We start from the raw sequence: 27,696 nt of genomic DNA, 5'->3' as shown, positions 1-27,696 counted from the left end.
GCTGGCAACTAAACTTAGCAATAACCATTTCTAAATCTTTTCTAGGTAAATTTCTGACACTGCCGTTGGAGCTCAGTCTGCAGCTGAGGACAGTTGAGAAGGAATTGAGTGGGTCAGGACACAAGATGGCTACTGCGCACATACGCCCACGACCAGGCACTGCTACTGAAAATCTCCAATCAGTGGCACTGGGGCATACCGACACCTGAAGTGGAGCACCAACAGGAACAGCATTCGAAGAACTGTATTTATGAGGACCCCTTCAGAAGCACGTAGCACAAGAAACAACCAAGTGTAATATACTGCCTACAGTGTATGTGCGTCATTGGCTCAACTTGATGGAAAGTCAGGTATGTATCATAAGCCTTAATACTGCTACAGTTAATGAAGATTCTTTAAATGGTAGGGGCTTGTGATTGTGGAGTAGAATGATGCAAGTTCCATCTCTACTGACAGCTGTTAAGTCTGGGGAAACTTGGATCTGTTATACTGTCCATTACAGACAGAAATGATTCAGCCCTATTAATTGGCCAAACACCCATGTTCAAATTAGCAACCATTTTTTTACTTTCTAAGAGAAGCCAGGGAGACAGCACCACTTAGTTGCAACTTTGGGAATCCCTTAAAGCTTCAGGCAGCACCATATAGGTAAGCACTAAAAGCCATAATATTGACGTGTCTGTGACAGCTTTTACAACTTATGATACACCAAAAATGAAATCACTCTACTATAGATCTGCCTCTGAGTCTTGCAAGACTCTTTCTCCTAAACTAAACCTCTAGAGGTATTTTAATACCTAAACCAATAGACTGGGGATTCCCCTGGACTAATGTATATCCTTATCATGCATGCAATATCAGTATTTGCTCAATTAACCCTTTTATTCACTTGAACTTGCCTTAGGCAGGGGGGAAACTGCTCATACTCTTTTCACTAAAAATTGCAAATGGACAACTAACCTGAGATCGAGGTTCTCTACGTGTTTTACACATATATATAGTCAAAAAGGCACTCACATAAGTGGGTCCACTGAACATGCCATATCAGCTCTAGTCTCATGTCTATGCTCTTGTGTACTGCCTCTGGTTTCATGGTAATCCTGCTTGGTGTTTTCACCTCTATGGTCTTGTATCCATCCCCACCCTGAGTTTTGGCCCCTCTAATCTCATGTCCACACTATTCAGTCTCGCATCCACTTTGTGGCTTACATACTTAGTTGATAGATTTTAAATGTATATTGTAGCCTTTAAAGGCTCTTCCTTGTCTGTCTCAGCACTGGCTTTTCTCCTTTTTTCTCCACATTCTCTCTCTCCCCAGAATTTACACTGTCCCCATTTTCACTTTGATTCTGTCACACTAGGAAGAAGTTGGATAGGATTCACTGCCACGTACATAGCAAGGGAAATGTCAGCAGAGAGAAGGGCTGCTGTTCCCATTGCTAAAGCCACTTTCCCCATAGTAAGGTTAACCTCTAGTGGTCCCCATATACCCATACCACACCTTACAGAGGTAGAATAGGAGAAAAAGTGTATCATAAAACCCCACACTCACACTGAAACTAAGCCCAACAGCTCTCCCACCGCAGCAACTAGGCCCACTCATCTCCCTGAACCTGCTGTGTACTACATCTTCATGGCAGTCAATCCCAGGTAACTCCTCCATAGGAGCTGCTGCTGCTTATCCATGCAGATAGGCATCAAGCCAGAGTTCCCCCGAATCCTTCAGAGAGCTGCAGAGGGGAGAGAGTTGGAGCCCAATTAGTCAGCAAAGGAGACTGAACATAAAATCAAGAGAAAAAAAATACAGGGGTGAGACAGAAAGCAAGAATCTAGTGTGAAGCCCCATCTCCCCTGTTTAACTCTGGAAGGACAAGAGGTGATGGGCTCAGAGCATGCATGATGGCATTCAGCCCCTGGATTACCTGAGAATGCTGCCTCACAATATGAAGCTCCTTTTGAGGTCTCTACAGAGTTTTCTAGGCCATTTTGCCACTGTGCTGACTGAGAGGTACTGATTAGGGAAGCACATATATCAAAGTTACCAGAGGAAACAAAGCATCAGAGCTCTGACACTCTCCTGAGAGAGAGATGGGGCAGGAAGAAGAAATAAATTTTCACTACTGAATAGAAACAAACCCAAACATGTAAAATAAAGTTGAAATCAATACAGGCAAAAAGAGGCCTGAACCTCAGCTTTTTCCATGGGGAGATAGAACTCTGCTGAGATGTTTTGAATACCCACACAGACAAAGTACAGCCCAATAGTGATAGGGGCTGATATCATGATCCAGAGAAATCACACTCCTCCTCTGAGGGATTAGGTGAATTCTAATAGATAACCCATATACAAAACAAACCAAAGTAAATTTAAAAGACCAGTGATAAAACAAGTACAAACTTACTCAATAGTAGCACATTATTGTACATCTAAATGGTTTGCCTAAGACCAAGTCCTTGTGTACTAATCATGAAACCAAAACTATGTGGCAGGACCCCTTAATTCTGCTCCTTTGTTTCTCCATCTTAGGCACTGAATGAGGCAAGAGGGGGAGGGTGACCGTATGTGATCATGCAATGAAAGACTTTATCATAATGCATATGGAAAAGATTACAGAACTATCAGTGTACATTCAACTGCACATTTGGTATTTCCTAACTTTCAAGTTCTTGACTTTGCAAACGAAATAACGTGTGTGTGTGTGTGTGTGTGTGTGTGTGTGAGTGAGAGAGAGATTTCCTAGGGCTTTTCTTAAAAAGAAAGGTAAAAACCAAATTCCATTATGTGCAACTCTGATAATCTACATCCCTCCCCCAAAACCCATCATGAATGATCAACAGGATTTGAGCCCTAAACCTTCACAGGGCAACACAACATATTATTACTCAAATTACCGGACTAACAACATTAACTGGCAGCAGGAAAATGTAGTTTTCCCAGAAGAGGGAACAGGGGGACAACCCTGTCTCTCTCTCCTCCTTCCCTAAAGCAGGAGTAGTTCCTGACCCATGTATTCCCGCACAGGAGGGACTGGCCACTGGTGCCCTGTGCTGGGTACAGGATAATGCTTGGAGAGAGCCCAGCCTCTCCCTTCCTGTCCGTAGAGGGAGTTGGGGGAGCTTCTGGCCCATGTGGGGCCTCAGTAAGTGTAAATAGGCCACTGGGGCCTTACACTGGTCCAAGGGACAACACAGGGGAAGCCAGGCTATCTTCATCTGCACACCACTACCACCACTTCAAAAGCTCCAGCTGTTCCCAATGCACAGCAAGTGAGAACTCAATCTTGGAATGTTCAGTGATTTTGGCAGGCTGCCAACATTTCATGAGGAAGACCAGTGAGAAAAGGGAACTGTATATCTGAATGGAATTTAGGAGACAAAGAAACGGCATTTCTGTAGCTCAAGAAGATTCCCTCTGCTGAAAATTAAAAGCCTGATGCAAAAATATCAAGGTGTGAAAGCTTCTTAATGAAAAAGTTGAAAGAATCCTTTATAACAGAGGTTCTCAAACTGGGGGGGCACACCCCTGGGGGGCACAGAAGTATTCTAGGGGGAGGGGTGAGAAGCTTAAGGAGAGCAGCAGCTGCTGGCTGGCCATACCATGCCACCCTTACTTCTGTGCTGCTGCTGGCAGCAGCGCTGCCTTCAGAGCTGGGCACCCGGCCAGCAGCCGCCACTCTCTGCTCTGCCTTCAGAGCTGGTCAGCAGTATACGTACTTGTGTGTTGGGAGCCGTGGAGGAGGGAAGGCGGAGCGTAAACGACTACTGACACAAAGAAGGGGAGCACTATAAAATAAGTTTGAGAACCACTGGAACAGGCTGGGCAATGTAAGAAGAGGGATCACTACCAGCTCCCTCATATAATTATTCACATGCAATACACACACCTTTTATACAGAATGCTTGTAACAAGAGGTGTTTGTCCTCCCTATTTGTCTCTTAATGTTCTTTTAAGGGCAGAAGCATGGAACCAGGCAGAGGAAATCCAATAAACTCCCCTTATGGAGAAGCACAGAAGAAACAGACAAACATAGAGAAGAAAGATGCAAAGACAGGTGGAAAGAGCTGGAGGAGGGTAAAACAGTGGACATTCTGTAGATTTATGCAACGTGCACACACAAAGGGACTTGCATAATGTCATTTGCTGCTATTTGCACAGCTGCCTAGTTGTATCATACAGACCTAGGCCTAGACTGTAAGCTATGATCTAGAAGTGAAAGACTCAGTATCCCATTCTAAGGCAGTGGTTCCCAAACTTTTTGTCGCCATGACCCTATTTTAATTATTTATTTCCTTCCAGGACCCCAGACAACATGGAGGATGCTATTTTGAAAAGCAAAATGGTGTCTTCTGCACAGCATGACCTTGCATGCATGGTACATGTGAGGTCATGCCACATGGGGGATGCCATTTCGCTCTACAAAATTGCATTTTCTGCACTGCATGACCCTGTATGTATGGTGCATGCACGGTCACACTGCGGACAAAAATGGTGTCCTCCACACACTAGGATCGCTGCAACCCCATCTGCTGATGGTGTGATTGACACAATCTTTAATGTATTTGTTCTTAATATACCCCTGAGAGGTAGGGCAGTGCTATTATCCTATATTACAAATGGGGAACTGAGGCATAGAAAGGCAAAGTGACTTGCCCAAGGTCACTCAGGAAATCTGGCAAGATAAAAATTGAATCTGGGTCTCCCAAGTCTTAGGCTAGTGCCCTAAACACTGGACCATCTTTACTGTGAGTCATTCACAATCTTGAGTCATCCAGTCCCAACTCACCTATATCATGCATCCCTCTGTCTCGACACCTGACCCCAGCTTGCCAGCAACAATTGCACCATACTTACCGCAAAATATCTCCAAAGCCAGTGAGCAGGGGCTTGCTCTGGTACTCGATGCCATGTTTGGCACATAGTGACTTCACCAGGGGGGTCACCTTCCAGTAGTTGTGTCGTGGCATCCGAGGAAAAAGACTGTGGAGAAATAATGAGGCAGTTTCAGTAGGATCTAAACTTTTCAGAGCTCTGTAGAAATCCCATCCCTCCCCCAGGGGCCGGTACTCACTGGTGCTCCATTGAGAATTCCTGCCCTTTCTGCTGGATGCATTACCCAGTGGTGCCCCTGGGAGTTCCTTCCCCCTCCTGCTGAGACCTATTGCCACCAGTGCCCCCTGGGAATTTCCTCTCCTCCTGAGATGCCTATTGTCATAACTATAAAGGGAAGGGTAACAGCTCTCCTGTGTACAATACTATAAAATCCCTCCTGGCCAGAGACTCCAAAATCCTTTTACCTGTAAAGGGTTAAGAAGCTCGGGTAACCTGGCTGACACCTGATCCAAAGGACCAATAAGGGGACAAGATACTTTCAAATCTTGGGGTGGGGAAGGCTTTTGTTTGTGCTCTTTGTTTGGGAAGTTGTTCGCTCTTGGGACTGAGAGGGACCAGACATCAATCCAGGTTCTCCACATCTTTCTAAACAAGTCTCTCCTATTTCAAACTTGTAAGTAAATAGCCAGGCAAGGCGTGTTAGTTTTCCTTTGTTTTCTCAACTTGTAAATGTACCTTTTACTAGAGTGTTTATCTTTGTTTGCTATACTTTGAACCTGAGGCTAGAGGGAGGTCCTCTGAGCTCTTTAAGTTTGATTACCCTGTAAAGTTATTTTCCATACTGATTTTACAGAGATGATTTTTACCTTTTTCTTTAATTAAAAGCCTTCTTTTTAAGAACCTGATTTTTCCTTGTTTTAAGATCCCAGGGAGGTTGGAACTGTATTCACCAGGAGTTGGTGGGAGAAAGGAGGGGGATGGTTAATTTCTCCTTGTCTTAAGATCCAAGAGGTTTGGATCTGTATTCACCAGGGAACTGGTGAAAGGTTTCTCAAGGCTACCCAAGGAAGGGAATTAGCTTTGGGAATGGTGGCAGCGGACCAGATCTAAGCTGGTAGTTAAGCTTAGAAGTCTTCATGCAGGCCTCCACATTTGTACCCTAAAGTTCAAAGTGGGGAAGCAGCCTTGACACCTATACTCACTGATGCTCAATTTGGAAGTTCAGGTGCCCAGTTAACCAGTCATTGAACAGGGACTGATCCACGTTGCATGTCGCCTGGAGCTAGGGGAGAAAAATAGAGAGAAATGAGTGTCGCTCTATGGAAGTGGATTAATTGGTACCAACCCCTGACCTCCACTTTCTTCTAACTTGAGCAGGGTTGCCTGGGGATGGTGTGGGGATTACAGTTCCTTGTTCATTAGAACAGGGAGACCAGGCCTGAGTGAGAATGGCATGCTAGGATATGGAATAGTTACTGCATTAATCAGGTCCTCACTTGGTTGGAGTGACATGGCCTCGTCAGTTGGACCGGCATAGACCTGTCCTGCCACTCCTTATCTCATATCTTCTACTGGGGAAAAATGGCTACAAGGTCAAGGAAACAGAAAGGAGAAGAATATCAGAGCCTCTTATGCAGGGAGAACTGTATGTGAGTGCCCTGGATCAGGCAGCTTTTACCTACCATTCTCTTTGCTTCCATATCTATATGTTCTCATTCTGGTTTTTACATCAATGCAGTCTCCATGTAACCCCCAATTAGTCCAGGCTTCATTCCCCACCACCCCACACAGATGATCACAAGTTTCCTCTCCCAATATCTCATCATTCAGGAGCTCCTGGTTGAGCTTTATCCCCACTGCAAAATTTCATGTATGCTCCCAGTGTCCCTGTCCTGGGATTCATACCCACAGACCCTGGTAAAAGAGTGTCTCTTACCTGTGTAGAGAACCAGTCCATATTGTTATCATAATCAATGTGCATAGGGATGTGGTTCAATTGTGATATCCAGGTAAACAAGATACTCTCTAGGACGCTGTGCAGATACAGACAAAGCAGTCATTGCCACATATAGTCACAGCAGATGGAGACCCACACATCAAGCCAGCCCAAGAACTGCCCAGTAACTTGCACCCAAGCCAAAGGTTGCTAGATAAGACCCCAGTCCAAACTGGCAACAGATAAGTAACTGGCCACCTCACCCAAAGCACTGACTGCTCAGTAAAATGCCCATGCAAACTGGCAATGGCCAGTAACAGGCCTGCAATCCCAACCCAATGTCTGCCTGGTAAAGTGCTTTCTGGCTAGTAAAAGGCCCCCTCAGACCCACCAGAATGAGTGGCTACCAAGTATAACTTCTCTCTTATGTTCCACCCAGTGAGTCGTCAGTAAAAGGCCCCGACAAAAGTGAGGGCAATGTATGGAAAACATAATTTGTACTCTTATAAGAGAGAAGTCAATGATGGAAAAGGGAGAAAAGCAGAGTGGCTAGAAGCAATCACAGATGGGAAGGAATGAGCGATGAGGGCAGAGAAGAGGGGTCAGTCAGTCAGGTGTGAGTATCAGTAGGCAGAGGGAGTCATGCCTAGAGTGAGGATTACTTGAGTAGCAGGAGGAATCCCAGGACACCCGTTACTCCCAGTAAGGGCTCGAAGAAAAGAAAGAATCGGATGAAGTAGGTCAGAGTCCAAGCTAGTTCCTGTGAGACAGAAGGAGAGAAACCTTCATCAGGACAGCAGTTTACAGCAGAACAGTACCCCTCCACCATCCCTCAATGGGAGGAATAGAAGCCCCAAATCCCCCCATGTAAGGATCACTCCATGTCTATCCCTTGCAGCTCCGCTCAATTCTCCCACATCAGTGAGGACATAACTTGGGAAGTTTCCTTGTAACCTGCACTAATGATCCGTGTATTGTGGATTTCCCCCATTACCTCAAACCAGAGAGTGCCCAGCCCAAAAAAATCTCACCCAGAAAAGCCCACTCACTGTTCCTGCACTGTAGCTTCCCTCAACTACCTTGGAGTAACAGGAATCCAGCTCAAGAAATCAATCCTCTAAGCCCCACTGGCTGCCCCTGCATTCTAGTTCCCTTTCACCCCCTCACAGCAACATGAATCCAGCCCTAGAAGATGCCTTGGATCCATATGCTGTAATTCTCCTTCACCATTCTAGACAAACAAGGGCCCGGTCCTAAAACTTCCTCAGTTAGAAGAGCAGCTGCCCATTTGCAAAGGTTTGTGGGAAATACTGAGTGCACTTACCCTCCATAGTTTGCGCTGGAATATGAAGTACAAGGAGTACAACTGGAACACTGGAACCACAAGCAGGGGCATAGCTGGAGAAGAAAACAAGAAGATCAGAGGCATTAACAGCCTCACCTAGTTAATGAACACCCTGGAAACCAGAATGAAAGGAGAGCTCTGTGCAGCTCCGGGGCTTTCCAGTGCTCATCACTGAACTATGCTTCCCAAGAGATTTCGCTCCTCATCTTCCTTCCTTACTCTCCTCTTTACTGCCCTTCCTTTCTCCCTCCATTTTATAGATTCAGAGGCCAGCAAAGCGTAGACGACTCTCAAATCTGCACCTGCCTCCAACTAAATGCAAATCATACCATCTCCCTGCACCTGAAAGTCAATAGGTGAACCTGATGCTACACACCATCTTTCTGAACTCATCAATGCTTCTGAATACCCAAATAGCTACAGCAGTGAAATTGCTCTCTTCTATCCACTGGACTCCTTTCTGTCAGATTTAGACTTGATCATGATGATCCACATTTTCATGACCTCCAGGCTTGACTCCTGTAATGCAACATATCAGAATGAGAGCAATATCCTGTAAAGTGTTCCAGCTGGCTCAAAATGCAGCAACCCACACACACATATCAACACAGACCATGGACAGTGCATGACTCTGGCACTACACATGCCGACTCCCTGTCAAATACTGAATGAAGTTCAAAGTTTTGATCCTGATCTTTAAAGCCCTCCATTGTATTGTTCCCATCTCCCTGACAGACCACCTCACTCTCCATAATCGCCACCTTGCATTAGAGCTACATTTGTCTGTAATAATGGAATTGTCAATCACCTCGGCAGCGCCTCTTCACCTCTGGACAGAGAAAAAGAATCTTCTGATTTATAACATTTGCATTGATAAGGTGCTCAGATAGCATAGTGACGGTAGGGAATAGATGGATTCTCCTTCCATCCCCCTCATCTCCTCTCCTCCATGACTACTCCTCAGTTTCCTTTCATCTGTCCCTCTCATCTTATCTCCTTCTCCTCAATTATCCTCATCTCTCCTCTTTCCTTTCACCTTTTTGCCATTGCTTTGTGTCAGCTGCTTTAGCAAATGAGGTAACAATTTGAGCCATAGATTGTGTACCCCAATCACTGTAATCTCCTATAAGACTGTCATGGGAGAGAAGTCCTCTCAGCCCCTGGGATTATTTAATATAGGAGTCAGTGGTGATTGTTAGACAGGACCGATTGGGCAAAGCAGGTATACTCACTGACGAAGAAATACTTGTGCTGATGATTGTAAGGCATAAACTTCTTCTTCTTCATGCCGAGCTGTAAAAAAGAGGGGGTCGTGGCAGGTCAGCTGAGCTAGAGAAACATTCACTCAAATAAATTTCATTGCCTCCTCCTCCTCGAGATACAACTGCTCAGACATCTAAATCCATTGAATTACAACAGCATAAGGGAGATCAGAAGAGGCCTCATTACATCATTATATACTATTTCACAAACAATGCAATATAATAAACATTTTCCCTACAATCTCAAATACATATGTGTAGCATCTTGTAATTTTGCCCCCCACTCTTGCATACTTAATGTCAGTGACATACCAGTCCAGAAACTTTACACCCAAAATTGTCTTCTGTCTAAGGAGCATATTCTAGTAGAAGACCTTCCAGATACAAGTCGAGATGGCTCCTCCTATGGAAAAACTTGAAGGAGGGCCTCCAATTGGGAGGAATACTCCACAAGATTCCAGTTGTGATACAGGGTTCACCATCCCTCCAGAAGAAACTGGAGGTTCAGAAATTGTGGATATTGGAGATCTGCTGGCAGCTATCACCATTTGTGCTAAGGCCTTGCGCCTCCACGCTAGCTGTGGGGTACCTGCCCCAACTCCACACAAGTTTTCTAGAAGAAAGACCACCATTTCTGCACAGAGGGGGCTCCATGAATAAGTTAATGCAGTATCTGCCCACCACTTTCCCTGCAAAGTTGCTAGCACAATGCTGTACCTGACCTCACCTACTGATCTCAGGACCCATGTGTAGCTGCAGAGGTGGCCGATTTCCCCACTCTTCCATGTGAAGTAAGTGAGAATCAAATGTGAAGTGACCCTCCATGTGCAAATCTCAGATGGCTCATCATGATTAATGGCAATAGTGGGTATTGGCAGATCTTTCCTCCTGCTGCTAAGAATAGACTCTTGATCTTCTTTTGGGTTAATATGGGTACCACTACACTGCGGCTGGGAGCGAGCTTCTCAGTGCAGGCAGACAGACATGCACTAGCTGTGCTCAAGCAGCAAGCTAAAAATAGCAATGTTGCTGTGCGCAGCTTGGGTGGTAGCTCGGGCAAGCTGCCCAAGTACCTAGGGGGTTCAGGTGGGTTTGTACTCAGGCAGCTGCTGCCTGTGCTACACTGACTACACTGCTATTTTTCATGCACTGGTTCAAGCAGAGTTAACGCATGTCTGTCAGCCCATGCTGGGAAGCATGCAGATGTACCCTTTGTCTTTAAAAATGTCAGTAATATACACACATGTGTTATAGGAAATATATAAAGCATAGTTCTGTCATAGTTAAGTGATAATGTCGCTCCAGCAGTTAATGAAGTTAGGCTGGAATTGTTAGATTGGTTTATTAGGGGGAGAGGTAACAATAAGTAGCATTGTGCAAAGCTCTAATACAGTGGGTGTTAGATTGTGGCACATGGAACACAGCCAAGTGATCCACAGAGCTGCTTTTGTCACAGTGGTGAAGCACCAGGAGGCATCACTGCTTGAATACTATCTGTCTTGATTTTTATACTAAGCCCATATTTTTATGAACTTCTTTTTATCGTGGGAAGGCTAAACCATATAACTGAGTGCTGCACTTTGTCCTGAAGATAGTGAGATTTGTCATCCTCACATGTTCCAGGGGTGAGAGTTCTGTCTCCAATGGTCAATAATCTCATCCTTGAAGCTGACAGTTCCATTGTACCACAGGAACATAGCAGTAGTGAGTAGTCGTAGTCTCACAGAAGGAAAAGTTTCTCAGGTAACTGAGCTAATCCCTGGAGAGCTTTGAATATTGGGACCAAAACTCCGCAAATCATTCTGTATTACCTGGAGAGCCAATGCAGAGAGAGGAGCACAGGGGCAATGTGCTCTCAAAGGCCTTGGCTGATGAGTAGGCAGCTTCTGAATCCTGAACCAAGTGGAGCTTTTTGCGGGGTCTGTGGTTTATTCATAGATACGATGAATTGCAATAATCAAGTGTGAAGTTCATAAATGTATGGATCACTATGGACAAACCAGTGTATGATAGGTCTGGGTACACATTCTGACCAGTCATATAGATAGAAGAGGGCATTTTTAGCAGTCAGTTATTTGAGTATCTCAAAGTAGTGCATGGATCATCGTTTGCTAGGTGGCTGTTCATTGGCAGGAAGGGAACATGGGCAAGGGTCTGCATCTTAGCAAAGAAACAACAAAGTTCCTGTCCAGGGAGAGTGCCTGATGCCCTGCTCCCAGCTGGAGAAGCTTCTCAAAGGAAGGAGAGGACTATAAAATGAAAAGCGGGATGCCCCAAATGATCTTTCCCCTTGCTCTGCCCACGGCATTCACACCATCTGAAGAACAAAGGAAGCAGCATTGGACTATGGGAGGGATCCTAACTGAAAGAAGTTCAGCCAATAGAACTGCTGAAGCATGTGGTGAGAGAGACTTTGCTTTCAATTTACTTGTTTGTTAAGTTAGGCATCAGTTGCATTTTACCTTTATTTTACTTGTAACCAACTCTGACTTTTATGCCTCGTTACTTGTGTTCACTTAAAATCTCTTTGTATTTAATAAACTTGTTTTATTGTTTTATCTAAACTGATGTGTTTGGGAAACTCCATTTGAGATAACAGGATTTGTGCACATCATTTTCTAGTAATAAAATGACAGACTTTCTGTGAACTTGTATTGTCCAGGAGAAAGCTGGGCAGTACTAGACGTACATTTCTGGGAAAAGCCTGGGATTGGGAGTGTGCTAGTGTCACCCTGCGGTGTGGTTCAAGAGTGCCTGCTGCAGCACTCACACTATATAGCTGGGATTGACTTACATTCTGAAGGCTGTGTGAGAGCACATCGGGAGTGGTAACTACTGCAGCAAAACAGTCTAAAGGGCACCCTAGGAGAGAGGGCTGAAGTGACACATCTGTTCATCAGTCTAGATTGTACTCTGGGCATGTCACAGCAAGGAAGTGGGAAAGAAAATTAATCTGGTCTCTTAAGGGGACAGGGGTGAGAATCAGCCCATTCTGATGTGTCGTACACCTATTTGATATAGGCAAATGTAGGCCACAACAAAAGCTCTCCCTCATTTGCTTGTTGCCTTTTGCTCTCGCTGTTTTCCTTTCATCTTCTATTATCTGTTTCGCTCTTCCTTTTTCTGTTTCTGATAGAACCCAAAGAGATTTCAGGCAGCAGATCTGTATCCCCTCCTTGCCCCTTGCAAGATCCAGGGATTAGCTTGTTCCCAAACATACAGCCTCCTGATTTCTTTTAGCATTATATCTTTCAGTGGTCTAAATAATTCCTAGCCCACCCCCACACTCACCTCCACAGAGAGTATCTTTCCCAAAGCAAACAAGAAGGGATGCATTGCAATATCAGGGTCCTTATGGAAGCAGTTGGGCTTGGCATGGTGCTGGGAATGGTGGAGAGTCCACCACTGTGCTGAAAGCCCCTGCAGGAAATGAGGAGAGCACAGGAATCAGACTACAACACTACCAAATATTAAATCACCTCATCGGTCACATATTGACCATCTTCCCAGTGCTGCACTACATTCTTCTAATTACATGTAGAGTGCAGAATGTCAGCGTAATGCTATCTGAACTGAAAGGGGACCCCCCCCCCATGCTTGATCAGTTCTGCCAAAGCGGGGTGAACACCCTCAGTATCAGGCACTTACCTTCAGATGGCTCATCACAAACTCGTGAACCAAGTGGTTCCATTTGGTACTGCTGAAAACTGAAAGGTGCCCCAAATCGTGCTGCAGAAAACCAGCCTGGGACTGAAAAAGAATAGAGATCATTCAACAAGCAGGGCCAGGTTTTAGTACACAGCTGCATCAGGGCCAGGGCGGTGGTATGCTCAGTCCTACCGATTCCATGAAAACTGGGAGGTCAGTGCTCCCCAACTCAATGAGACCTTCTCTTCCTAGTACCAGGGAGATGTCTGTCCATTCTCTAGAGGGATGTTCTCTCCCTGTACAGTCAGTGCAAGCCAACCTGATGAGAATGCCCTCTGCTGGTATGAAGGAAACCTTTTGTATTGTCAATATACTCTGTCCTAAGGTACCCCTCTGTGTGCAGTGTCCCCTGCCTGCAATCTGTTGAGACTCCATTCAGTGAACTCTAGGGCACTCGCTCCATTTTCACTATCAGAGCAATCGACCCCAGATTGGTAAAAACATGTGTTCCTGGTATCAGTAAAGCATTTTTTTCACACTACCAGCTACTTTGGTGGGAAGAGAGTAGTGGATCAAGGGAGGGTTATGAACTAAGACTGGAGCTAAATCTATAGCAGTAGTTTGAACTCTGTAGATGAGTACCCTTCCTTTGAGAAGAACCCTCCTCTGGTTTGCTGCCATCTCCTCTGAGCATTAGTAATGCCAAAGGACCAACCAGGCAACTGTGTCTTTCAGTGCTTCTGTGTCCTCAGCTCTAGGGCAACTCATGCTCCCATTTGGGACACAAGAAAAAGCTTGGTTCATACACAGAATGTGTCTCAAAGTTCAGACTCAAAAGATCAAAGATCAGAAGCAACCATTTTTTTTTAATAAGATGGCGACTGCGTGGAGTGAGGTTGTCTAGCAGATTATAGGAAGGAGATGTACTGACGGTTCTGACTTCATTCACTCAGTCAGAATAAAACAAACAAACAAACAAAACCAAACATTCCACAGGGTTGAGTTCACTAGATGCAGCATCTCTACCTTAGGCTAACTTCTTTACACAGACTTCTGGGAGAAGCTGTGACTAGAACTGCTGTGAGCCCCTTAGAAACTGCGTTTCTGCATTATTGCCTACTGTACCCAGGGCCGGCTCTAGATATCAGCAAACCAAACACGTGCTTGGGGTGGCACATTTTCAAGGGTGGCATTCTGGCCGTCTTTCCCCCCCCCCCACTCTCCTTTTTTTGCTTCGGGTGGCAAAGCCTAGAGCCGCCCCTGGCAGCAGCAGCAGTGCGTCACTCTGGGGCCGCTGCAGTTGGTGCCATGGGGGAGCAGCACCCACACCTTGTAGCTGGGCTGGGCAGGCTCCTAGCGGGGGACACTCGGGCTGGGGGCCGCCCCTTGGGGCACACGGAGCTGCCTGCAGATGCCGCAGGGCAGCTGCCCCCCAGCACTGCAGCTGGGGCTGGGCGAAGCGGCCGAGCCGCCCAAGGACTGTGGCAGGGCAGCCAGAAGCAGGAGCAGCAGGACCATAGAGGGCGGGGCACTGCCGTGTGGGGCCCGCGTCCCGCTCTCCGGGGCTCCGCTCCCTCTGGGGCTACCCTGCCCTGGCTCCTCAGCCCCCTGCCAGGGCAGTCCCCTGGCTCTGCCCTCCCGGGTCCCGGATGGTCCTGGAGGCAGGAGCCCCGGCTGGAGGGATCCTGGGCTGAGGCGCGGCCCGGGAGCCCCGCTGCCTACCCCGACCCTGCCTGCGCCGGACCGGCTGGAGGCGAGGGTGGAGTCAGCACTGGTGGGGGGAGCCCAGGGCTGGGGTGGCAGGGGGTGCGGGTAGGGTGGAAAACCCAGGCTGGGGCGGCAGGAGGTGCGGGTGAGGTGGGGGTGAGAGCCCAGGGGTGGGGTGTGGGGGGGGCCAAAAATGTTTTTGCTTGGGGCAGCAAAAAAACCTAGAACTGGCCCTGACTGTACCTCCACCCGCTGGATGAGGCTGAGGACTTGAGAAATTGTGAGCTCCCCACATCCATCACTCCTACGACATTTTCTAAGGTGCCTCTGGCTAGGCAAGACAAGAACTCCAGTAACTGAACTCCCCCAAATCAGTATTCCAACAGTCCTCTAAGTACCTCTATCTGAACCTTTTATCTTTGGTACTGATACAACCTCAGGTGAAGAAAGAGCATCCTGCTAGTCAGGTGACTAGTCACAGCAAAGATAAGGGGGATGGCCATGTAATAGGAATATGTAACTGGCCCTGAGTGTGAGGAAGGGTAAGCTGGTCCCAAACTACATTCTGTGGGTTGAGGAATTTACCTGAGAAATAGTCAGCAGCACTGTAGAGATGAGGAAAGGCACTAAAGATGTCCCAAAATACCAAAGAACAAACCATCCAGCAACATCCAGCATCAGAATGTGCAGGAGAAGCAGGAAGAAGAAGAGGTGGTTGGGGTTGAGGAGTCCCATCCTTTCAACAGTGGTGTGCAGCTCCCGGAAGTCCTCTACCAGCAATTTCTGTGGGGAGACCCAATGTTATAGCATTCTTCACTCTGGGTTGGCAAAACAACAGCCTAAGGAGCTGGCAGGTTTACTCTGCTCCTGCTCTGCAGAGAAGCCATCATGGCAGTGAAGGAAACATTTTACCAACAGGTTCTATTCCCTCTGAAAAGAGACATTGCAACACTAGGGAACAGCTGACAGGCTCTGTCAACCCCATTGACAGTCGTTGTACCACTGGGGAGATCCTGTGGCTGACACATTCTTCCCTACTGTCGCTGCTATGTGGGATTCACTGTGGGAATTGTGTATTGGGCAGAAGTCTGTGAGAGACTGGACTTGCCATTCCCAGTGTGGGTCACTAGGACACCAGGGGAAACTCACAGCCAATGTTTCTTCAGCCCTCCTCCACCAGACACTCTGGTTCCATATGCAATGTGAAGTATATTGGGGGTTCTGACAGACTGTACATGAATGAAATGTGGATTTGCATTTTCTCAGAGCATCCTCCCAATTCCAGATGCAGTTGTGTTTCTGGCCTTTTGTACAAACTCACATTTTTGGTGGGCTCAAAGCTTGGTTGATCCAGGGCCAGCTCCCCGATCTGCAATGAGCTCATATACTTTCTCACCAGCCCCTTATCAATGTGAAATGCTTCAAAGGGATCCTGAAAAAACATATAAGTGAATGGAGTGAGAAAAATCCCAGAAGATATTAAGCTAACCTCTTATTAAAATGATATTAAGCTAGCTGAAGAAAATGAGGTCCCATCTCAGCAGGAAGCAACTCTGGATTAAAATTCAATACAATACTGTATGTTTCCTGTTCTATTCTGCATCTGAAATCAATGCATTAAAATACTCATTAAAAAACGTTTAACTTGTATAATACACTAAACAGAGTATGCCTGCATCATTTAATTACAAATGTATACTTTCATATAAAATTCAATTTATTTCAACATATTAAATCATGTTAGATCTGTTTCAAACATGAAAAAAAAAATCACAAAAAATATCAAAAGTGTTCCCCTTTCACTGGGTTCAAAACAGACCCCTTTTCCTTCCTTCCTTCCTTCTTTCAATTATTTGTGAATTTTTAAATCAAAACATTTATCCAAAACATTTTAAAAATGGTTATCAGTGTTTCTGAAATTTTGTAAATAAAAATTACATCATTTACAATAATGATTTGTATGAAATAAAAGTTTTGATAACCATTTCCATCATGTTTTCGGTAACCCTTTTAATAAAAAAAAATACTGAAAAAAAATCATAAAACATTCTGCAAAAAATGAAAAGTTTCAAAAAAGTGAAGTTTTTTGGGACAAATTTCATTTTCAAAACAAGGTAATATTTTCCGTGAAAGTCTTTTTGTTCAAAAAAATTTCAGTCAGGACTATGTGCTGTATTTAAAAATAGCAGCAAGAAAAAAAAACACATGATAAATCTGTGCTCATACATTTACTCTTGAGCTTACTGGAGATGTAGCAATAAAGGGGTATAAAATTGCTAAGAAAGAGTCATTCTTGGTAGTTTGTACAATATTAGATGGATTCAAAACATCTTGCTTCATATCTGGGTCATCTGAAAGAGATGCTCCCGTTACAGAAAAAATAATCCTTGAACATTTGAAAGACCTTGAAAGACCTCCTGAGGTCTCTTTCAACCCTAAGATAATAAAATATTTTGAGAGAAATGATAATTTTGTCTCATTTAAAAAGTATCTTTTAGTATCTAGAGTTTTAGTAACTAGAGTTGTGCAAATATATACCTATTGCATAATCTATTTGAAAATATTGGTAAAACGTTTCTGTTAATTTATTCAACGGACGTTGTAAGTGCCTTAAGGCGGGAACTGTCTGTATGTACAGTACATAGCACAATGAGGTCCCGATCTATAACTGGGACTCTTAGGCACTACTGCAATATAAATTAATTGTTAATGTTATCAGTAATAACACTATTTGACAAGCTCTAATGGGACTTGATCCTGCTCCCATTTAAGTCAATGGAAAAACTCCCATTCATTTGAATGGTGAAGGATTAAGCCCTTGGTATGCATCAACTGTCTTAATAATAAAGCTTTAGACGACTCATTAACTGAGACAGAGAGAAGATGGGTGAGGTAATATCTTTTATTAGACCAACTTCTTAGAAAATCTCTGTGCAGTTCAAATGTTTGTCTCTTCTGCCAACAGAAGTTGGCCCAATAAAAAGTATTACCTCATGCACCTTGTCTCATATCCTGGGACCAAAACCGCTACAACGCTGCAAACAACTTGTTAATTGCCAGTTTTACAATATTTCAGTTGGCAAAATGTTGTTAGAGCCAACAGGCCCCATATGCCCTCCAGATCCAGACACAAATCATTGGAACAAACCCAGTAGTGAGCTCCCATGCTCTTTGACCTTAGCGACATTTTGCTTTGGGATCCATTACAAAATACAGAGGAACAAAGAAGTAGGATAGCAGAATATAATTTTTTTTTAAATGAACCTGCTCCATTTTTTTTTTTTTTTTTTTTGGTATTTTAATGATACATTTTCTTTTCCAAAGAGAAACTAATTCTCTTTCTCCTGTCCTGAGCCTCACAAATATCCATCGATTAAATAGATGGATATTAATGAATGAAAGAATGAATGAATGAAACAAACAAATAAACCAAAGTTCGGGAACAATATCTTGCTAGGCTGTGCCCTTCTGGCCCTGATCTTTGAGTCAATACTCATAGACATTGAAATTCTGCCCAGCTTCAGGTAGCCACTGACAAAGAGGCACCCGCTGATCCTCAAGAAACCCCAAGGAGGAGTCAAATTCCTAGCATCACTTGAGTGGAAGCCACCAAGTAGCACAACCTCCAGAAGGTGCTGTGATAGTTGGAACCTGCAGGTGGTGTTTTGAACCAAAGATGCCATTAGCACCACAGTGTATAGGCACATTTATCAACTATAAATCTATGCTAGTGATGCTGGAGTCAGGACTTGTGGTTGCACATTAACAAGCTGAGTGCTTTGAGAGAGACGGCATGCTCAGAGCCCGAAATATGTAACCTCACTTTGCCATCATCATCCAAGCCAAAGTCAATACCATCTGGCAGGACCTCTCTATTTCTTCATTCTCCTCTCCCTCCCCTCATGAATTTCTGTCTTGGAATCCAATTTCTTTTATTCTGTCCCTCTCCAGTCTCCAATTCCATAACGTGTGTCCTCAGTCTTGTCCACTCCCAGTCATTTTCTTATCCTAAAATCTCTCCTCTGGTTTTCTCCCCTCTACCTCCAAACATGCAATTATATCTCCAATCCCAAAATATCCTTTTGACACCACCTGTCTCTTTAATACCCATATCCCTCCTCTCCTTCACCTCTAACCTCATGTGAGCAGTTTACTTCTCTGCCCTCCATTTCCCTTCCTCCAGTTCTCTCTTTGACCCTCTACAGTATGAGCTTCACTCACTTCAGAGTAATCTCTGTCACCTATATCCCTAACTACTCTCTCCTTTAGCCATTTCTAATGGGTCTCTTCTCCATCATCATTATCCTTGGCCCCTGCCATTTCAGACACAGTAGAACAAAGATATATAAAGTTCCAATGGCGGACGATGAAGCTAGACAAACTTGGATTAGAAGTAAGGCACATGTTTTTAACAGTGAGGGTAATTTACCATTGGAACAACTCTGGCTCTGGTGGATTTTCCATCAATGGAAATGTTTAAATCAAGATTGGATGTTTTTCAAAAAGATATGGTCTAGTTCAAATAGAAATTAATTCAAGGAAGTCTTATTGCCTGTGATGTACAGGAGATCGGACTAGTTGATTACAGTGGTCCCTTCTGCCTTCAGACATTACAAATCTATGAAACAGGGCTTCCATTGTTCTCCACTTTTTTGGTATCCTCTTACATTTTTGACTTCTCCATCTAGGGCCTTCACATACTCCTTTCTCTGTCAGAGTCCTCCAGGTCTCTCTTATTTTCCCTTTACATTTTCTCCTTTGGATAACTATATTCAATGACTCTCCTGGGTTCGGTATCACCTCCACGCTGTTGTTTCCCAAATTTACCTCTCATCCCCAAACTATTACCGTCAGTCCAGTTCCACTTCTCCACTTATTGCCTATATTCTCCCCTTGGAAATCTCATAGCCACTGGAAAGTCAATAGGCCAAATGCATTTCTGATCCAAGATCACTGACTTGGTGGGGTTTCACCAGGACTAATTTGGTCCGAACACTGAGTTTATTTTGCCTTTCAAAACCATTAATATGTTTCCTATCTTCCAAGTTCACATCACTGGCATGATCTTTGACTCTTCTTCTTGCCTTTCCTCACATACAGATTCTGCAAATCCAGCCATTTATTTCTCTACAACAAACTAAGATTTCTGAGTAAAGGAAAGATTGGGTAAAAAGTATTTCCCCTCCTTGTGACCTTTTCTTGAACCACTTTACAGCCAAAATGGCAGAGGATTGAAAGCTGAAATTAGCAGGGAAACAGCCCATATCGAAGGGCCTTTGAGACTATATCTACACTGCAGCAGGATGGTGTAATTCTCAGCTCAGGCAGACAGACACAGGTGAGCTCTGCTCAAGATAGTGCACTAAATATAGCTGTGTGGCCATGGTAGCACAGGCAGCCGCTTGGGCTAGCCACTCAAGTACAACCCCATCCTGACCCCATTTGAGTGGTCCAGAGAAAATTGGTTTTGATTTGACTGAGTCATAGGGCTTCAAAAAACATTTGCTGCACATGCCCAATCTAGTTTGTATGAGTCTTCCTGTTAGACTCACAGGAGGCACAGCTAAGGAAGACAATACCACGCATGAAGATACAGCTAATGAAACTACACAGTGAAAAGTGTAGACCGGGGTGTAAGGGCTGGGACAGGGACTCCTCTCCTCCCTTTCTGTACACCAATTTCCTCCAACCCAAGACCTCTTATAACTGGGTATATAACTCTTATTATATAGGTCACTCTCTGCTCTAGACCCACAGTTCATAAAAATTAACAGAAGGGAGAAGGCGAGGAACTGCTATACTGGGCACCTAGTCAGGTAGGGAGTGGTTGTTAAACACGAACTGGTCAGGGGGCATTCAAACCCCTGGCCCAACAAGTCAAAGGGTCACAGACCCTAGGACTCGTCCACATCAAGCAGTCATTCAAATATCCTCCACCCCCACTGGTGAGGCAATCATTCAAAACACCCTCCCTTTTCCCTTCTCAGTGCAGGGAGAAGGAATAATTCAGTCACTTCTCCCCCAAGTGGGTTTCTCCATCAGTTTCTCTTTCTCACTGTGATGGAATGCATCCCTGTATTCACACCCTACTGTAATAATCTTTGTACAAAATATGCCTTGTAACGTATCATTTGAAAACTAATAACTTACTGGTAGATAATATCATGATAGACTGTATATAGCAATGTTATATGTAAAGTTATGAATTGCCCCACCCTCCCCCCAAATAATGTTGATGGAACCAAGGAAAATCTGCATTTCAGCAAACAGACGTGAGAACAAACAGCATGGAACTTCTTTCACCACCAGACACCACCACCTTCTTTACTGTTTGAATGAACTTTAACTAGGGGTAACCTCCATGAAAAAGCATTTCAAAGGGTAACTGAACTATAGACGTGAGGGGAAAAAGACACCCCAAGTTCTCCCTCCCTGTCCATCTCTCTCTTTTTACTTAAGATGACAAAAGAAACAGCTGTTGGACTCTGGGAGGAGATCCCAGCTTGAAAGTTTGGTCACCAATGTACTGAAAACATGTGGTAAGAGACTTCACTTTGAACCAACTCTAGTTTAAGTTTAGAAAGCGTTTTATCTTTATTTTTGTAACCATTTCTGACTTTAATGCCTTATTACTTGTACTCACTTAAAATCTCTCTCTTTGTAGTTAAAGAAACTTTTTTTATTCTTTAATTAAAACTAATACAGTGTTGTGAATTGTTTGGGTAACCTCCATTTATGGTAGCAGACTGTTGTATGTTGATCCCCTTAGAGGGGCAATAGACTGTCCAGGAGAGGCCTGGACTGCAGAGAACACATTTTTGGGGGTGTGGAAATCTGGGAATGGAAGCCTGTTGGGGTCATCCTGCAGGTAGTAACCAAAGCTGGTGGGAGCCAGAGTGTGGCTGGTGTTTGTTGGCAGGCTGCTGGGGTCAGAGCTGCTGGACCAGGGCTGTGACTATACACAGAGACTCAGGGTGTGACCTGCAGGCTGCCTGTGAAGAGCTTAGGTTTGGAGGCCCCCCAGGTTGCAAGGCAAGTGGTGACACAGCCCCTCGTTGGTCTGGATTGCACCCCATAATGTCCTACTTGTCCCTTTCCACCTGGGACAGGTGGTGTCTCTCATTCTCTCCCTCTCAGGTTCATGACCCTGCTCCCCAGCAGCCCACTCCCCCATTCCTCTGCTTGTTCTGATCTCTCCAGGTAGCTCCTAGCTCCTCCAGCTGCCCAACCCAAGTGCTATAGAACCTGCTGGCCCCAATATTCTGCCCCATCCCCTGCTACTGGAGCATCACCCAGAGGATTCTGGTGCCTGTTTGAGCAGCTGGAGGGAGGGAGATCCCTGGTTTACCTGGGCTACACGGACTGACCAATGCCCGGTGTTGGTATCTGTCCCGATGTTTGTGGGACAGAGCCTGAGTTCAGAGGACTGCCCCACGTCCCTCTGTGTTGTAAAGTGGTTCTGTTAACAGCCCAGTGTTTTCCTACTGGGCCCAAGTATGGTGCTGGTCTTGAGGCAGACTTGATGCTGCTGCATACTTCCGGTGGCAGTCAGGTGGCCATACCTTCCCCCAGAGGACTGGAGCCTCCACCATTGCACTGCAGAGCTGACAGCAGGGGCAGCACTTTGTGGGTCACCTACAAGCAGCTGTGACCGCAGCCTGGAGACCAGACAGCCCTGCAGTGCCCCATGTCTATCCGCAGAAGGGACTGTGCAGGGACCCAGACCCAGCCAGCCATAGAGATCAGAACAGAGCAACAGAAAGATCCCTGATCAAATGTAGCCCTGTTGTCTGCACGCACCAAACAGCGGAGCTGACAGTAACAGAGACCTGGAGAAGGGGTCTGGTGTCTGCACTGGCCTGGACCTGCCACCACATTCCTTCCAAGCCCCTGTATAGCAGATGACAGTGCCAATTTGGCCCACTCATCCCTGCCCAAGCCATTACTCAGGGTTAATGCCAGCCCAGGGCCAAGAAGTTGAATGTGCAAGTGACCATTGATGCTGGTGTTTGGACAGGGTGGGGGATCCTCTATATATGTATATTGGGGATTATTTTTTCCAACATGTATTACTTTGAACATTGAATTTCATCTACCGTTTTGTTGCCCCATCAGCCAATTTTGTAAGAGCCCTCTGCCACTCTTTTGTAAGAGCCCTCTTGCAATCAGCTTTGGATTTATCTATCCTGTAAAGTTTGCAAATAATACAACTTCACTGTTCACCTCCTTTTCCTGATCATTAATGAATATGTTAAACAGCACAGATCCTTGGGTTCTGTCCACCTCTCTCCATTGTGAAAACTGACCATTTATTCCTATCCTTTGTTTCTTATCTTTCAACCAGTTACTGATCAATGAGAGGACCTTCCCTCTTATCTCATTTCTACTTATTTCCTTCAGAGCCGTTGGTGCCAAATATCACAAGACTCATGATAAAATCATTAGAATTGGCAACAGTATTGCAGGCCTGGGACATGTCTTAATTTAGGCAACATATTTAGTCAGTACAATACAGGCCTGGGAGTCAGGAGAACCCAGACTCTAGTTCCTGTGTTTGTCACAGACTTGCTATGTATCCTTGCACATGTCACTTAAGTTGTCTGTACTCCGCTTCTTTGCCTAAAAATATGGATAATAATCCTTACCCACACTTGTAAAATGCTGTGAGATCATCAGATGAAAGGTAACATGTTAACCTCAAGTATAATTATCATTATCTCAGGGCTAGATTTTTACTTTAGGCATTGCCCTGACCAAGCTGCACCACCACCCCAGCTGTTGTGTTGGGATGCATTGTGACCCTGAGCCACAATTCTTTCCTCCAGGCTCATGAGACCTATACCAACAGTATACTTCCTCCTTCTGCTGGCTCAGCTACTCTGGCCCATTCACTTGCTTGGGATGGTAGTAAGCAAGTGAGTAGCCCCACTTACTCCTTTATAAATGAACCAAATGTTCAGGTAGCTCACTCATGGATGTATGGGAATTTCTTACTCCCTTTTAGAAGTATGCAGGGCAGGTAACAATCTAACCCTATGTTTATAAAGCAAGATATATAGGCAAACTGTATTTCTTAATAATTGTTTTGGTGTATAAGTACTATGGTGATAGACATATTACAAACAGCTATAGTAGGATACACTTTAATGCCACCCCTACCTCATCTGGTTACAAGGAACACAACAATAAAGCAGTGATGGAAAGTGAAAGCAGGTGATGACTAGCTTTGGGTAATGGGCTGATCAGGGAAGGAAGAGAGAAGTGAAGATAGGGCCATAGAGCAGAAAAAGCCTCCAGAACATCAGCAGTTCTGTTACTGGAACTGACAGCTGTTTGGCATCATGGCACGAGGTAGTAAGACATCTTATGTAACTGAGTAGGTTTGATACGCCTAAGGCTACTAGTTTCCCCATTTGTGCGTACCTGTTGGAGGGCCTGGATACATACACAAAGCAGGAACGATGACATTATAGTTTAGACTAGTCATTGCATCTTTCCAGGTGCTTCTATAGCCATGACCATAGTATCAGAGTGCCTCAATCTTTTATTATATGGATCTGTACAACACCCCAATAAGTTAAGGAAGTGCTATTATCCCCATTTAACAGATGGGAAACTTCAGCACAGAGAGATTAAGTGACTTGCCCCAAGTCTCACAGATAGTCTGATACAGCAGGTACTTGAACTAGTGTTCCCAAGTCCAGTCTACTGTCCTAGCCACTGAGATATCTCCTTTCATTCACCTGGTGGCTGTAGAGTGGCAGTAACCTCTAATGGAGGCAAAGTCTCTAACGCACATTTTGCAAATGATCGTACTAACAAAGAAGAATCATGAGCCACATTCTTAAAAAGGACCATGCACTTTTTTGTGAAATAATTTTATTTACGATTTCCTTATTACCTCTGGCCAGCAATACTTGTGTGACTGTAGAGAAAGTAATTGTGCTATTAAGCAAGTACATTCAGATCAGTCTCCTTTTGTATAAAAAAAACAAAAAAAAAAAAAAAAACACACCACCTTGAGTACACAATCTGATCAAAATGAGAAAAAAACAGCCCCTTCATGAATGCCTAGCTCCACTACATCCCTTGGAGAAAACCCACCCTCTGACAATAAGGCAGTCAGCATATCACAGACCCACCCAACTTCCTCACAAGCTGATTAGCTGACTGCTGGTTACCTCTTGATTCCACTTCCCTCCATGGTGAGAGCTTCAAGACCTTGTAAGAGAAGGAAACACACATGATCCCTTCCATCCCCTCACCCTTCTTCAGTGAGCCCCAGTCCCTTTTATTTCCTGCTTCTGTTCCCACAGGCAAAAAACAAACACAGGATTGGTGCTGAAGAGGGGACATCCAGTTCTGAAGTAAGGCTGATATTTACCAGTATGTCCTGACTTGTATTTCATCACCTTTTCTAAGGAACATTTCTTTAAATCAATAGTGCTCCTCTTCCGTCTTATATTTCTCATGCTGCCCTCAACTCAACTCCAGGGATGCTGGAGCAATTTTTAATAGTGGGGTGCTGAGAGCCATTTCACCAAACTGTAAACCCTATATATAATGGAAACCATTTCAAGCCAAGGGGTGCTGCCACACCCCCAGCACCTCTCGTTCCAGCACCTATGTGCGATTCCCACCCGTCAGCTTTTTGGTGTGAAACCAGCTCGGAGTAGTGCACAGCTGATAAGATCAAGGTGTATAGATCAGCTTTCAGGGTAGGCAGGTACAAACGGTGTTTTAAAATGCTTCAAAATTGGAGGTTTACATTCTGAAATTTACCTACCAAAAATGATATCCCAGGCCTGTGGATTGGCTAACATATCCTAAACACCAGATGTGACTTATATGAGGGAGCTCAATGTGCAAGTGCAGTGATTTTTTATTATTATTATTTTTTAAGAAGGTTGGAAAGGGAAGCAGGAAGAACACCATTTTTACCTGTTGATTTTGTTTCCCAAAACACAATTAAGAGGCAGGAGAACCAGTGAAATTGTAGACATCTTTAGCACCTTTCTAAACACCATATTTTATTTCACAAGTCCCCCAGCATCTGGTACGGTACTGTATCACTTAGCAACAAAAATGAATGATTAACCATTTAAGGAAAGGGTGAGAGAGGAGTTCTCAGTATTAAAGAGCCAGAAGGAGAAAGCAAATAAAAGAAATGATAGCCACTCCAAAGGTGAACAAGAAATTAACTTTTATATAAAGAAAACTGAGCAGTAATACAAAGAAGAATTTAAATGCGACCCAGCCATAATGTAGCCCAATGATTTCAGTGGGACTGTAGGTTGTAAGATGCAGCTGCATTTTCAGTCACAGGCCAACCCTCATAAAAACTCCTAGGTGAAGAAGGTGGATGAGTCAGAAACAATTTAGAAAAATACCTTTTGCTAGTAAAAAATGCCTCTCAGATTGTTTCAGGGTGGGTGCTAGCCAGCTGCTCAAATCACAGAGGGTGGCATAAGACTGGAGGCCCCTGAAACAGGGGGTTACAAGGGTAGGTTTGTGGTCTGCCAACATACACGACTGATAATAAGATGTCAGATAATTGAATGTCTGACACGGATTTAAAGAGGCTTATAAAGGAACAGCTACAGCTGGGCATTAGGGACAGAGAGCAGGAAGCACAGCCTATGGAATACTGGGTTTTGGCTTTGTCTGTCTGCTCAGTGATATCTTTTCACATCTACATAATGTGTCAAGAGTTAACAGATTCTTTTTCACCCACAGAAACAGGAAACTCATCTCTTAGCAACCTGTGACTCCCAGTTCCCTAAAACAGTAGTGTTTTACCAGTCAGTTATTATTTCTCCCACAAGAATCAGTGTCACTGAGGAGAGAGGGATCTGAGTGAAAAGAACATTTGTTTCTATCTATGGGCATTAGAGGAGGCAGTTTCCCCTGCCACTCAACTCCCAGCATAAACCACCTCAAGTGACACATCTGTCTGTTGGAACCACACTCCAACGCCTGTTGAATCGGGAAGTTCCGTTGGCTAGAAGTCACTTGAAGTCACCGGCCTAGTGATATCAGTAACAAAGGATTAGATAGACGCTGTGTGCAGTTTAGTGCGATTGCACGCACAAATCTCTCTCATATGACAAATACATTTCTCCTCAGCCTACAACTGAGACTTTCTGTAGTCTTGATAAATCAATCAGGTCTATAGCTCTCCAACGCAGCTGTCCTGACCTTACAGAGGTCAATTACTTGGCCCTCTCCTCTGCTGCCACCAGCGTGGCATCCTGCCCTGCACAATGACTGATAACCCAACTACCCCATCCCCTGTCCGCTTGGGTCCCAGTTCTGTTCCCTGCCCTGCCCACGCTGATAACCCGGACGCCTCTGCCCCTCACCGTGGCGTCCTGCCCCGCGTAGCTGCTGATGACTCGGGCGCCCCCCGGGTGCCGCCGGTAGAACTGGCTGATGTCATAGACCTTCCTGTCGATCACCAGCCACCGCTCCTGCTGCGGGTGCCCCCGGCCCGTGCGGAGCCCGATCTCCTCCCAGGTGAAGCGCCGCGGGGAGGAGCCCGCAGCCGGCTCCGGCTCCTCCATTCCCGCCTTAGGACCCCGCAGAGGAGCCATTTCCCCCGCCCGCTGTCTCAGCGCTGAGACCCGCTAAGCCAGACAGCTACTGAGCCGCGTCCGCTCCGCTCGATCATAACCAAACTGCGTACTGTGAGCTACCCGCCCCGCCTCTGCCGCGCCCTTCCCCTAATCTATCCGCCTAGACGTGCCCTGGGGAACCAATTGGCTCACGAAAGCCCACCCACAACTTCACTTCCCTAAACTACATCTCATCCCGTCCCTCAAGAGCCCATTGGCTGCCCCGATCTCTTCAGTCCTAAACCGACTCACTGGCTATCCCAGCAGTCAATCAAATCCCAGCTGGGCAATTTACTACTTTATTTCTTAAAGGGGGCCCACGTTGTTAAAATCACTCCCATTCGCCTTTTTCC

The 27,696-nt window shown here is 45.1% G+C and overlaps 1 protein-coding gene across 2 annotated transcripts; it reads right to left on the bottom strand.

Annotated features, from left to right (window-relative positions):
- Positions 1 to 743: 743 nt before the first annotated feature.
- LOC117877424 (acyl-CoA (8-3)-desaturase-like) lies at positions 744 to 27,452 on the bottom strand. 2 transcript variants are annotated; one of them, XM_034770539.1, is made up of 13 exons: positions 27,092 to 27,316; positions 18,227 to 18,380; positions 16,051 to 16,161; positions 15,315 to 15,512; positions 13,023 to 13,124; positions 12,666 to 12,794; positions 9,345 to 9,405; positions 8,092 to 8,165; positions 7,430 to 7,527; positions 6,768 to 6,864; positions 6,034 to 6,113; positions 4,853 to 4,978; positions 744 to 1,730 (listed from the first exon to the last, which is right to left on the bottom strand). In XM_034770539.1, the coding sequence occupies exons 1-13, from the start codon at positions 27,166 to 27,168 to the stop codon at positions 1,679 to 1,681; spliced, it is 1,359 nt and encodes a 452-aa protein (XP_034626430.1). In that variant the 5' UTR covers positions 27,169 to 27,316; the 3' UTR covers positions 744 to 1,678. The 2 variants fall into 2 exon arrangements, with proteins under 2 accessions (XP_034626430.1, XP_034626429.1); XM_034770538.1 differs by lacking the exon at positions 18,227 to 18,380 and having other exon boundaries at positions 27,092 to 27,452.
- Positions 27,453 to 27,696: the final 244 nt, after the last annotated feature.

Source organism: Trachemys scripta, chromosome 4 (genome assembly GCF_013100865.1).
Source record: "Trachemys scripta elegans isolate TJP31775 chromosome 4, CAS_Tse_1.0, whole genome shotgun sequence".
NCBI classification, from domain to species: domain Eukaryota; kingdom Metazoa; phylum Chordata; order Testudines; family Emydidae; genus Trachemys; species Trachemys scripta.
The sequence above is the reverse complement of the archived record's forward strand: the minus strand, read 5'-3'. Positions and strand labels throughout refer to the sequence as shown.